This window comes from Toxorhynchites rutilus, chromosome 3 (genome assembly GCF_029784135.1).
Source record: "Toxorhynchites rutilus septentrionalis strain SRP chromosome 3, ASM2978413v1, whole genome shotgun sequence".
Taxonomy (NCBI): domain Eukaryota; kingdom Metazoa; phylum Arthropoda; class Insecta; order Diptera; family Culicidae; genus Toxorhynchites; species Toxorhynchites rutilus.
This window is the reverse complement of record NC_073746.1, coordinates 31,744,269-31,757,592: the sequence shown is the minus strand read 5'-3', so window position 1 is coordinate 31,757,592 and position 13,324 is coordinate 31,744,269. Positions and strand designations below refer to the sequence as shown.

The window sequence follows — 13,324 nt, the reverse complement described above, 5'->3', positions numbered from 1 at the left end:
TCTAATCGAATTTTCGAAAAAGCTCTTGAACTTTTTCACAAAGACGAAAACGCACTATCATCCACTATAGAATGAAGGTTTCCTTGACAGCGTAGTTTCGAACTTTCCAATTATTTTAGGTAAATCATCTCCAAAACTGAAAAAAATAGATCAAAACATCGCAAAACTCTTTTTACCTTATAACTTTTTGCCACTTTCATGAAATGAATCTTGTTGTCGAAGTTTTATGCTCGTTTGCTTCAAAAAGGCCAATGCGCACTTTTGTCCCGTGCGCACCTTTGCCCCGCACTACTCTACTTGAAATAGTCTAAAAAAAATCAGACTACTTTTTGAAAAGGACCAAAAAATGTTTTCTTGATTTTTTACAAATATTATAATTCAAAAACTTTAATACCTACAAAACGGAAATCAAAAGATGATTTCATTTTTGACATAGAAAAAAAAACTCCAAATTTTCATGCCAACTCCTAAGACGAGTTGGCATGAAATTCGTCAGACTTCAGTTGAACTGCTGTATGACCAACCACTAGGTGTTCCTGGAAAGTTTCTCGTTCCGCCTGTTGGGTTGCATGATACATTGGCAAACATTAGTATTCATTTATAAGGTCCATGCGAACATGCAATTAAACGCAAATAGTGTAGATTGATTAAAACCAGCGTCTGTACATGAACAATGCTAAAGTTCTAGTATGCCCAAAACAAACCGGGATAATTTTCGGAAACATCAACGCACACAGTGTTTAATTTCTCATAGTTATCTTGAAGTATATTTTGAATTTCTTATTTTATCTTGTGTACAAAAAATAATAATTTAATTTAATTAAAACCCTAATTTCAGTATTTTTTTATTATTATTTCTTCATTTTAGTTCGATAAGAATAATACTTTTTTGAAGGATTTCTTTTCAATATTGATTTATGTTCATTTTATGTCGTTTCTCTCGTAGGATAGTAGATCATTTTTGTTTTAGTGGATTTTCTCGTCTCTCCCGCCTCTGAAATTATTTAACCTGGTATCTTTCTCACTTTGACTTTGACATTAAACTTTAAATTGTTCTGCCTTCTATTAGAATTTTCCTTCCAAAGTACACGTAAATGACAACTGTAATTTTATGTTACCCTTTTTTTTAATTACAATATTCAAGCGCAATCAGAAGTAGTGTTGCATACTTTCATTTTCTAAACATATTCACACTTTTCTTTTTTTTTCTTCTGCTTCTGTTGCCTCTACTAGAGCATCGGGGGATCTGTGTTGGATGGTTCCCTCTTATATTTGATTTATTTTCTTTACCAACCACAAAAATTAAGCATCAACTAGTTTGAACTTTTTACACATACAACGAGATACATGATTTTTCCAATCACGCACACACACGGACGTCCCACCCACACACACTCTCGTTTGCCTCCGCGAAAAATGGCGCGTGCCTATATAGGGTGAAATTTATATCCTTTCTGATGCTGCCGCCAAATTATACTATCTACCCTGTTTTAGTGTGTTTTTTATTTATTGAAGCGCACGCCATTATTTTTATTTTTATTTCTATTTCTACACACGGCTCACGCAAAATGAACGACATCAATTTTTTTTTCAAACGAATCCAAATTCAAACGTTCAAAAGAACAAAACACTCTTTTTGTTGCTGTTGTTTTTTTTCTTCTCGTTTAAATTACATAAGAACAATTTAAAACAATTGTCTTTTCTCTCGTTGACTTGGAGGGTTGCGGGGAGGTTGCTTCCTAAAGTTAGCTTGCGATCATACCTTAAACAGTAACCTCCCTCACATTGCAACCCCGCAAAAGAGAGCTATAAGCGTTTTCTTGATCGTTCTGAGCGCCCGGAAGGAAGACAGGGCTTTCTCTGACACTCTGACATTCTCACAACAGTTCGTGCAAGAGATTAATTATCAACTATTTTTACAAGTACCTAGATTGCTAGCTTACACTGTTTGCTTGCTTATGACCTATACCTATCGATGCCCCAATTTCGAAAGATTGCGATACAAGCGCGTGGCACCCGGGTCTCATTCACTCAACCAACCAGTCACTCCCCGGTTTTTGTATGTAGCAACACATTTTAACCCTTGTTTCGTTTTCTTTTCAACATTAATTGTTATGCATATAAACAATGTGTGGTGTGTGTGTGTATGTGTGTGGTTGGTTAGCCCTAGCAGCGAGTTACATGATATATGTTGTAGACCTAGTATTTACACGAATGAGTTTATATAACAATTTCACTTTCTCCATTATAAATATTTATAGTACCGGTATTGTTACAGCCGGTGATGATGATAGACGAAAAAACGAAAGAATTGCAATTGGCAATGCGCACAAGCGTTTCGGTTCTCGCTAGCCTGGACGATATCAACGCGAGAGGAAGTCTAACGCGTTTTTTTTTTTTGTTTTTATGATTGAGCTATGTTGAAATTCCGCACGAATTTGTGGTTTTTCACTATTCCACCCAGTTGTAGTAAGGTGATGAATCTTCAATCATACTGGACACAGACATTTCAAATTCGAAGAAGTGATTAACAATTTTACCGGATGATGATTCCTAAAATACGCAAGAGGACACTATCGATTTCAAAACACCGAAAGCTTCAACAACGATGTGAAGTGGGTCCGACTAATCCTCTCATACTAACCGATCAACTCAGAGCTGCTGACATCTTCTAACTGCAACAGAATGACAGGAACAATTATGCATAGTACAAAACTGAACTATAAGTGGAACAAATTCTGCGGTGGTTATTCCTTACAGTTCGAGACGAGATGTGGCAATCGATTCGAGTAGTTTCTTCATAGTAAGCAACATTTCATTGATGATGCTTCTAGGGAAGAGGAATCTTTAGTTTAGTCTCAGTTAGTGGAAGTCTGGTAAGAATCCTTCGGAAAAATTCCGATACGAAGGATACAGGAGTATGATCCATGGTGCTAAACGCGCTCCTTCTTCTTCTTCTTGGATGGCTCTAACGTTACATTACATTACATTACTTGCGTCATTTTCATTAGTAGTGCCTAGTTGAGATTTCTTTGCCGAAAAACACGCCTTGAATGTATTCTGGAGTGGCAAAGTCCAGAATACGCGTGACCACAGTGTAAGTCGAAAGAAATTTCTTTGACGAAAAAGCTCCCGGCCAGAGCGGAAATCGAACCCGAACCCCCGGCATGACTATGTTAACCACTCGACCACGGGAACAGAAACGCATCCACTTTAGGCCAATCGGCTTCGTTCGGCTTTAGCCGCCCGGTAAAGGCGAATAAGTGTGGACGTGCCGCTCAGGCTTGTTGACCTGCCGAAAACCGACTCGTATCATGCCGAACCCAACCTGAAACAAGTCGGTCCGGATAGAAGAAAGTCGAACCGAAACAAAACGCGTTGACGACATTGTACTTCGTGGTTTCAATTTGTGAAGCAGAAGAAGCTGCTAATGCACGTCGTCGTCATCCAACATTCGTGATACTAAATAGTTGAAATGTTTTGTTGTCAACACTGTTCGCACATCCCTACTGCACCGTATTCTTACACCGGTTTATATATCCAGTTTTAGACCGCGCTCGAATCTGGTTTGTCTGCTTTACTTTCTCTATTGAGTTATTTTTATTCACACAAGCGCATACGGTTGGTATGGAGACGCGCTGTTGTTTTTATGCTTAGCTTAGAACGAGCGAAGACAAAAGGGGCACTAGAATTTGATATGTGTGTGTATAAAATGAGACGGACATCCCACAAGTGAGAAGCAATGTTTGTTATTTGAATTCTGCGCCGTGTTCATTTTGCGCTTACTTGTAAATGACTTTGGTGCACTTCATACCAAAAGAGAAGTGTTTGTTATGAACGCGCGCTGATGAAAATTAAACTCGAGTGCAGCGCAGCGTATGTTTTCTGAAGACTACCAAGAACTTTCGAATGATAATATTTTTTAAAAACATATGTGAATCCAGTTGCGAAAAAGATACCGTTCTTTCCTTATCAGCAAACAACCATACCGGACGCTGCACTAAGTTCTAGTGATCAAAACTTGCCCTTGGAATTTGTACAGAAATGTTCTAATGCTAAAATTCCTCTGATTCAACATTGAACTGTAAGCCGCTATCATGTCGAAGTCCTGAGGAGAAAGCTAATTTTTAAATGATTTCAACTGAATCGTATTCATATTTAAAAAAAAGTTCGATCAAACCGCTATGAATATAGATTTGTATTTGTTGTGCACCTTGTGCTATTCGATAGGGAGGGCAATACGGGTCCTATTCTTTATGACGAGTTGAGAAATTAGTCTTGTCTCGAAACATCGTATTCCAGATGACGATCGTCATTGGAGAATTTCACCGCGTATTATTTCAGTGATTACGATTAAGTTTGATGTTTACATTTGATTGTGTTTCACTAAAATTAGCCAATTTCTGAAATCAAAATTGTAGCTTCGGTTTAGGAAATGAAATACAGAATGGAATTTGATCAAGTAAATCGAAATATTTCGAGTCAATCGAAATGTAGAATCGTGCTGAACACTACATAAAATAGGTAATTAGAAAATCATTTTGCCATTTCAGTATTTTTGATTTATTTTTTAGAAAATGGGTACTTTTAGAGTATGGCATAAAAATCCACTTGCGTAAATTTGTTTTATCGTGTTTTCTTCATCGACGCACCCCTCGGTTTTGACAGATGGTTGTTGTAATATGACACAAACATAATTTTCGTAGCTGTTTAGTCAACTTTTCGTGCGCTTCTTACGCTGAGAAAGCTTCCGGAAAATGGGTAGAAGGCAAATCTCAACACACGTACGAAATTTGATTGTGCGTGACTTACAGCGTAAGGATTCTCAACGAAAAATAGCTAAAAAGTTGATCATTCGAAAGATGCTCGGCAGCGTGGCCGATCGACCGGAAGGGGATCGAAATGTTAAACTGATGCAAGAACGAACACGCTAATCATTCGGGGATTAAAGAAAAACACACTAACAACCATTCGGGCGATTATAGAAAGCTTGGATCTGGACTTTTCCAATCGCACCATTCGAAGACGCTTGGTGGAATGGGAAATGAAGAGTTACTTAGCCTAAAAGCGATCAGCAAAACCAACCAGAAAAAGACTTTAGTTTGCGAGGGACCATGTCAACAAGCCACTGGAGTTATGGAAGCGCGTTATTTGGTCGGTCAAGTCCATGTTCGAACTGTTAAACAAGAAAAGGCGACTCCGAGTATGGCGGAAGAGCGGAAGAGAAACTTAGCACAGGTCAACGGTCTGCCGGTGGTTAGTTTGACATTTCTGCGAGAACCTGGAAGAATTCATGCTGAAAATGGGGCAGAAGGATAACTATACTTCCCAACAAGATAATGACTCAAATAAAACAGCAGCATTCTTCCGATCGGCCCGGATCAAACCAATGGTGTGGTCACCCCAAAGCCCCGACATGAATCCCATTGAGAATTTATGGGCGATTTTGACCTTGTTGGCCAAAACTGACATTACGAACAAGCAAAACTATTTTGCTGCGTTGAAGAAGGCTTGGGACGAGCAGGAGCCCAAGACATCCGGAATCCCGTGGAGAGATTTCTAGAAAATAAATCAACGATACCGAAATGGCAAATTGTCTCCTGATTAACTACTTTAACGTAGTTTTGACCGAAAAGTTTGAAAAAAAAACTTTAATTTCAAAAGGAGCTACCCGTCGAGCCATTTCCAAGCGATTGCATCCGTTGGAAATGATCCAAAAACAAGCAACTTTTTTTCCTTGTCATTCGAAGCCAAGAAAGGTTGAGTGTCGTTTTTTCGTCTGTGAAAAAACTGATCCAGCGCCTACAGCTATCAGTGAGTTCATCCCAGTAACCCTCTTTGGGTTACAACTACTTTGGGTTCAAGGGAATGGAAAAGTGATTCTACTGCACGAAAACGTTCGTGAAAACCTACATGGAAACATTCAATGGAAATATTCCTACCGCAACTGCCATATTTCTTGATATGTTGAATATGGATTACAAACGCAACGATGATCTAGTGATGGTGATCCCAGCTTCTTACTTCGCATACGGTCGGCTGCATCGGTAATTGGTGCTATTTATAACACGACAATGGAAACCTCATATCAACTGTCCCACTGTGTATGGTCCAGCTGTGAACATTCGAACAATAGAAATGTTCTTACACCAAAAAAGGCGACATTGTTATCAATAAGGTAGGAATACTTTTACGCCTAAACACAACAACAAAAATATCAATAAGATAAAAATTCACACGAATAAATTCGGCTCTGTTACTGCTGAAGTGTTTAATGAGCATAATAAAATAAATAGATGGGATAAAAAATTGACACTTTAATACCCATTTATGACAAATTAAGCCAATTTTCTGCAAATGTTTGGAACGTACAAGTTTATCGGAACCGTAATCTGGCGAGAACACGTTGTGGGACACACCTGACTAACCCACGTTCATATGTTGGAAATATGCCACTTCACGTAATGCACCTATCAGCCGTATTACATTACATTCCTGGGGGTTGACTCCGCGAAATAAGAAAGTAAACAAAAATAATGGTTCAACAGCAACCATTCTTGCAAACGGTTCCCGGAATAAATCGCCACAGAAAACGACTGCAACAGAAACAACCAATCATAAAAAGTGTGGGGGGATTTCAGGGTAAAACCGACACCATCTGATTTTTTCAGTTAGAAGCAATTTTTTGGAAAGTTTCCGATGTCCTCTGTACACACTTGTCATTTCTTACGTTTCGAGTCACCCCACAGCTGCGGAAGTCGCTTTGCTGTCAAAACAAACAACAGAACAGAACCGGCTATCAAACAGGAGACAGTCCATGTAGAATTTCGTTCGTGGAATTTAAGTGTTTAAGTCGGAGAATTTTGGAATATTCGATACTTATATGAGCTTAATTCATCGTAGATAATTGTTCAGTGTAGTTTGTGAGACGGTAGGTAGTGTTGTTGCTGATCAATGCTCGAAAACATCGTTTCAAAATTTCGAATCCATTCGGGGTAACACCGACACCTTCAGTCAGAGTAAAACCGACACCTGGTTTGTGTTTCACAGACAGGAATAATGCGTTCTTGCTTTTTGTAGATGCCTCGTGTTTATATTCGAAAGACAAAACGGCTGAGTTGAACTGATAGAACAGCCAAAACCAACGTTGAATCGGGCATGTCAACAAAAAAGTCTAGCAGAGATAATGGTATCCCTTCGTTCAACGTTCATCGACACATTTCACGTAGATGTTCACCTAAACTGGGATCCTAATGAGTCTACATAGTATATAGATAACCTTTTAATAATTTGAAATTATTGTAACAAGTTTTCATTCTTTTCTTCAAAGGTGTCAGTTTTAGCCGACAGGGTGTCCATTTATTTCACCTGAAAACATCGTTTTTTGTATTCTATCAAAATTCGAGCTCTACTCAAAAAAAGATCAACAGATAGTGTAGAATGGTTCATAAACAGTTGAATAGAGGTTCTGTAAAAATTACAAGTCGAAGACGCAGATCTTTAGGGAATATGTGGAAATGCTTAGGGTGTTGGTTTTACCCTGATTTCCCCTAGTAAGCTAGAAATATTGGGGCGCGGTAACAAAAATTAACCTGGCAAACGTATGCCGTCTGACGGTCGCTAAAGCTCGGTTGGACATTGCTGAAGAATCGTATCCTGTGTTTCAAACTAACCGGGCAATCAGTGGAACACAGGTTTGCTTGCGAGACATCGCCGCTTCCAACGGCGGGTCGGCAGTGGACTCGGATCGCGTCATCTTGGCGGCTTGGGCCGCCTCGATTCTTTATCCTCGTTAAATGGAGACTTCGTCTCCATTACATTAACCTCGGAATAAATTTCGAAAAACGAGAAAACAAAGGTGAGGTATTTATACACATGATTGTTTCCCCGCGCCACAATATTTCTAGTCCACAACAATTTTTCTAAGCGGTTGTTTCTGTTTCAGTTGCTTACTGCGGCGATTTATTCCGGTCACGCTTGCAAACATCATCATGAACTGATTCTAAAATTTCGAACAATGAAGCTGCATTGGATTTGGATTGTTCTGAAATTTATTTCTTCCATTTAACAGGTTTCAGAAATATTGATTCGCATATGGAGAAAGTGGAGAAAATCCATCAAAAATTTGTATCTACTATTTTCAACGAGGTTCTTACCACCGAAACTAACTGGAACATAGGAAGCAAAGACATTTTTGGAAATAATTATTCCGACATGGCCACAACATAACATTATCTCAGAAAAAGTATGGAGAAGGAATTCTCATTGCCGGTAATTTCATTTGGTTAAAGAAGATGAGATGTTTCATGGCTCAAACCAAAACGACCTACAAAACGTAAAAAAGTGGCATTGTATTGGCGAAATTATCAGTAGCTGGAGAAGTACACAATTTTTTTTTTAGGTGTACGAGGTATGTTCAATAGGTATCGCAAATTTTGAATTTTCGCGGGTTACGTATATTCGAATTTCGATTATTTAGTGGCGTTATGTTGGTACTCATGTCTCTCACTTATGCCGACAAGTTCGGCCATTCTGAATGTTCAGTAAATTGTTGACAGCTGCTTTGCTTGCACGTGTTTTGGCTCGTCTTCGATTTTTACCTATTCAAAAAAAATGGATCAAAGAACCTGTCAAATTTAAAATTTTGTGTGAAAAACGAAATTAAGTGCGCGGATGCATTCCGAATGTTGACTGTGGCATACGTAGAAGCTACCTTGGACTGAAGCAGCGTTTATCAGTGCTACACAATATTCTCAGAAGGACGAGAAGATGTGAACGACGAAGAGTGTGCCGGACACCCGAGCACTTCAACAACAGACAAAAAATTGAGGAAATGAAGAAAAAGGTATTGGCTCGTACCATCCGGTTTTTATCAATGATTTGGGCATGAACATTGCTGATGAGCTGTTGGAACCTGTCCTCGACGACTCAAATTTGCTCCAGAGGGTCATAACTGGTGACGAAGCGTGGGTTTATGCTAATGACGTGGAAACCAAAACTCAACCATCTCAATGGAAGCTGCCGCACGAACCAAGACCGAAAAAAGCGCGCCAAGTTCGGTCGAATGTGAAAGTTTTGATTATAGTTTTCTTCAATTGCAGGGGCGTTGTGCATCATAAGTTCTCGCCACAGGGAAGAACGGTCAATAAGGAATAATACCTGCAAGTTATGTGTAATTTAGCAAAAAGCAATCCGCCAGAAACGCCCGGATTTGTGGAAGAACAAAAATTGGCTTTTCCACCACGATAACACCCCTGCATCGTTGCTTGTGCGCGACTTTTTGGCCAAAAACAACACACTAATGATGCCGCAGCCACCGTATTGCCCAGATCTGGCCCCTGTGAGTTTTCCTTGTTTCCGAAACTGAAGAGACCCATGAAAGGACGACACTACGCTACGATTGACGAGATAAAGACGGCATCGAAGAAGGAGCTGAACAAGATGAAAGAAATTTTTTTAAGTGCTTCGAAGGCTGGGGATTACTTTGAAGGGGACAAAATAGATTTTAATGAATGAATAAATATTTTTTTAAAAAGCACAACATTCGCGATACTTTTTGAACACACCTAAAATATGCACGTAGGAAGTTGTATGAATTATTTTCCCAGACGACAAAGCGTAATATCGAGAACGATAATGAATGCATTCTATTGCACTTCCAGTCATGAGGGAAAATGGAACTCTGCATTTTACATTGAGTCATTTAAAAAGTATCCGCGATTGTCTGTCACTAGATGGTGTCGATGGTTAACACAATCCAATTGTAGCAAAAAATCGCATGCCTGTAAAGTGATACTTCAGACTAATTTTCTTGTGAACAAAGTTTGGCAATTCACCAATCATGTCAAATGTTATATTGATTTGAAAACGAATGAAATTTTTTTCACCTTTTTACACATGAGAAGCTGAAACATGCAGAAAAATGTGTGAAGCTTACAGCACCGATGCTGTAAATGAACGCAGGGCGCAGATGTTCATCGTATCATCGAAGGCTTCAGTGTGAACGAATTCTTGTCCATGGCTTTGATAAAACAATTTCCCCTGGAGGAATGAAGAAATTCTCGAATACAACAAGAGTAACTATGAAGCAAAAATTTCTTTCAGGAAATATACAATAGAACATTTTTTCCCGAGAAATCGCGATCGACATGTTATATTCAAATAAATATTCAAAAAAATATTTATAGAAATATAGCATGCATTATAAAATTCAGACACATCTAGAAGACCAAGTTCTAAAGGAATATCCCCTGTATACTTGGAGAGCCCGTCTGAGGAACTAATTACTTCCGAATAACGAAGAAAATGATGTCCCATCGCAACGTCTCATCGCATACATACATCCAGCTCTTGAAAGTATTTTCGTTCTTTATTTCTTCCTTACTTATCGATCCTAGTTCTTAATAATTTACGAATAAACTTTGTTTGCGATAAATTTGCACAACACGTCAACGCGACTCGAAGGACTAATCTGAACTTGATCCACATGATTTACTTCTGCCGCTGCTGCTGCTGCTGCTGCTGCAGCTGTCCTATCGTATTTTATATGTATAATAATTTACTGGAAGGATGAGACATATTCCTCTCGAGTACGTTCTAAACTATCATCACGCCCCCCGGGAGGAAGCGGGTAGCGCCTGACTTACATTTATATGTTACAGAAAACAAAATCGACCCGGGGTGCGGAACCAAGCTTTCCAGTTCCCATAGTGGACCCTATCTCGAAAAATGGGAAGAGATAAGGTGTTATTCCTAACAAGTATGAGCATGCTTGTTGAAATATGACTAAAAAATAAGGGGATGTTACAGCGGCTCTCTAGGCTAGTAATAGTCGGAAATAATCTTTCGCTTTTTCGCTTTTCGCTCCACTTTGGATTACTTCTTGTTTTTTGTCGTACTGGAATTTTTCTGGTTGTTCTTTTTGTGAATGTGTTTTTGCTTCATTTTAGTTTGTTTTTCCTCTTGATACACAACACTGACAAGTTACCTTATTATAGTTACTGATAAGTTAGAGTTAAAATTAACAACAGTTACCTACCGATTTGGCTGCACTTCGATTCTCACCTGTTGGTAATGTTGATACTGGTGGGCGGAGGAGCACTGGTCGCAGTGACCACTGTCCCACTGCTAGTTCCGCCCGCAATCCCTGTGCCAGAAGAAGACGGAACCACAACGGTGGCAGTGGCGAGCGCGTTCCCACTACCACCGACCGAACCGGCAGCTGCTGTCGCCACCGAGTTTTCGTTGGCATTGGCGGCGGCAGCAACTGCCGCTGCACTGACCGCGGTCGCTGGTGTCACCTGGATGAATTTGATACTGTTGCTCGCATTATTGGTGGCGAGCGCAACTGCCGTGGTTCCGTGCGAATCGAGCTGTGTTTGCTGCTGCTGCTGGTGTTGTTGCTGATGATGGTGCAATGGCTGGGCCCGAATACTAACAGCTGGTATTCGCTGAATCATTTTACTATTTACAATTGTGGTGGTTGGTGACCCGCTTAAAAAGTTCTGTATACTAGTATGCGTATGCTGCTGCTGTTGCTGTAAAGTGCCAACGTTGTTTATCAGTTTCTGTTGCTGGAGGGGCTGAATGATATTCACAACTTTCGGATTGAGTTGAGCCAGAAACTGACCCCTGCTGTTCTTGATATTAGCGTACAATATCCGGTTCTTGTCTGCATCGAATAGCATATTCACGGTCTTTTCCAGCTTCACGTGTTGCTGCTGTTGACTCTGCTGGACAGCCGTCACCGTCCCACTCGTCGTTTGACCGCCGGAATCCGTCTGAAATTGCGCCTGCTGCGTTTGCTGACCAGCAGCTATTAGGCTCGAATTGATGGCTATCTTCCCATGGGGAGAACCCAGCCCAGCGGCCATCAGCTGACCGGCCGCCTGCTGTATCAACTGGGGCGAAGATGTCAGAATAATCTTGTTCTGCGTCGATTGCTGGAGATTCTGGCTGGTCGCCGAGAGGATCGTTATGGGCTGCTGGAGTGAATTCTGGTGAATAACATTGTACGAACTGGTTCCGCCTGCATTGCCCTGTTGCTGTTGTTGCTGCTGTTGCTGCTGTAACAGCTGGGCAGTACCATGATTCGCTGGAGACGCTGACTTGACGATCATCTTCTGCGAAGAAGCCAGCGCCTTCGTTATCATCTCCAGCTGCTTTTTGTTGAGATCACCCGGCCGCTTCTGGTTGATAAGTGTGTGGATCTTTGGATTGATGATGTTTTGTTTCACTAGAAAGACGGAATCGTGGGTTATTTTTGCTTTTATTTCTCCGAACATTGGAGACAACAACAAAATACGTTTTCGTAAAAAGGGTCCTTACGTTGTTCTGTTTTCTTCACTTTTAATCAAAAATCAATTCATCGTTTGAAATAATAGACGCTCAATTTGTACGTTTTTCATTATGCCTCTTTTTGTTACAACTTTCTTCACTGCAAAATTATTTACCTTTCATTGGTTTTCGTGCTTATATTTTTCTTAAATTGTACAATGTTCAATGTTTTTGAAGTTTTTCATAGAATTTAAGAAAAATATGCATGAATAATGATCATAATCCGAATGAGTATTTATGCATATTTGTATGTAAGGAATGGTGGTTAAAATCGACCAGTGTCACCGTCTGTCACCGTCTCAACAAAAGGGTCACTTTCTTGGGAATTTGAAAAATACGTTCTCAAATTTAAAGAATAGGGGGAATTAATCCTAATCCGACCGATGGTCTTAAACCGACCTTCTCTTGGATCTCAGAAATGGTGCCCCTACCGAACTTCTAGCAGTGTCAAATGAAAGGTGTCATAACACTGAGCATTTTAACGTATGATGAACATTTTATTGCTCCCTTTATTCTAGCATTTTGGTGACATTCCGTGTTTTCAATGCTTAAAAAAGGGAAAAATAGATTTTTGACCACTACGGAAAATGCGTTCAATTTTTTTTCAGACATTGAACCATTACAATACTAGACTATTTCGATTGCTTATGGTCTGCTCTTCAAGACAAGCTATAAATATTGAATTTACCTGATGCTTGAAGTAAACGGCATACCGTTAATTGAAAAAAGTTGTGGTGGTCCTGAATCAGCTCTCTGTGTTTGTTATTTATCACGTTCCCTCATGTGCTTAACATCAATTGGGGGAACGCATTTGGAATTTAGGGGGTCTGATCAGGGTCATCTTCCTCTTTATATTTGACTAAATTCGACACTCACGCACGTATGGCTTTTGGATAATGTCTGTCGTTCTACTGATGGGTCCTGTTTCATATAAACTCATCTGCGCTGTATTCGCATTGGAATGCCTAATCTTGTATGTGGGTGTGTG

At 39.8% G+C, this 13,324-nt stretch overlaps 1 protein-coding gene across 1 annotated transcript in view; it reads right to left on the bottom strand.

Moving 5' to 3' along the window:
- Positions 1-739: 739 nt before the first annotated feature.
- LOC129774869 (uncharacterized) overlaps positions 740-13,324 on the bottom strand; it is a 38,625-nt gene continuing 26,040 nt past the window's right edge. Inside the window, exon 10 of the mRNA XM_055778904.1 lies at positions 740-12,235. Within this exon, the coding sequence (XP_055634879.1) occupies positions 11,061-12,235 (1,175 nt within the window). The 3' untranslated portion in view covers positions 740-11,060. The remainder of the gene's footprint in view (positions 12,236-13,324) is intronic.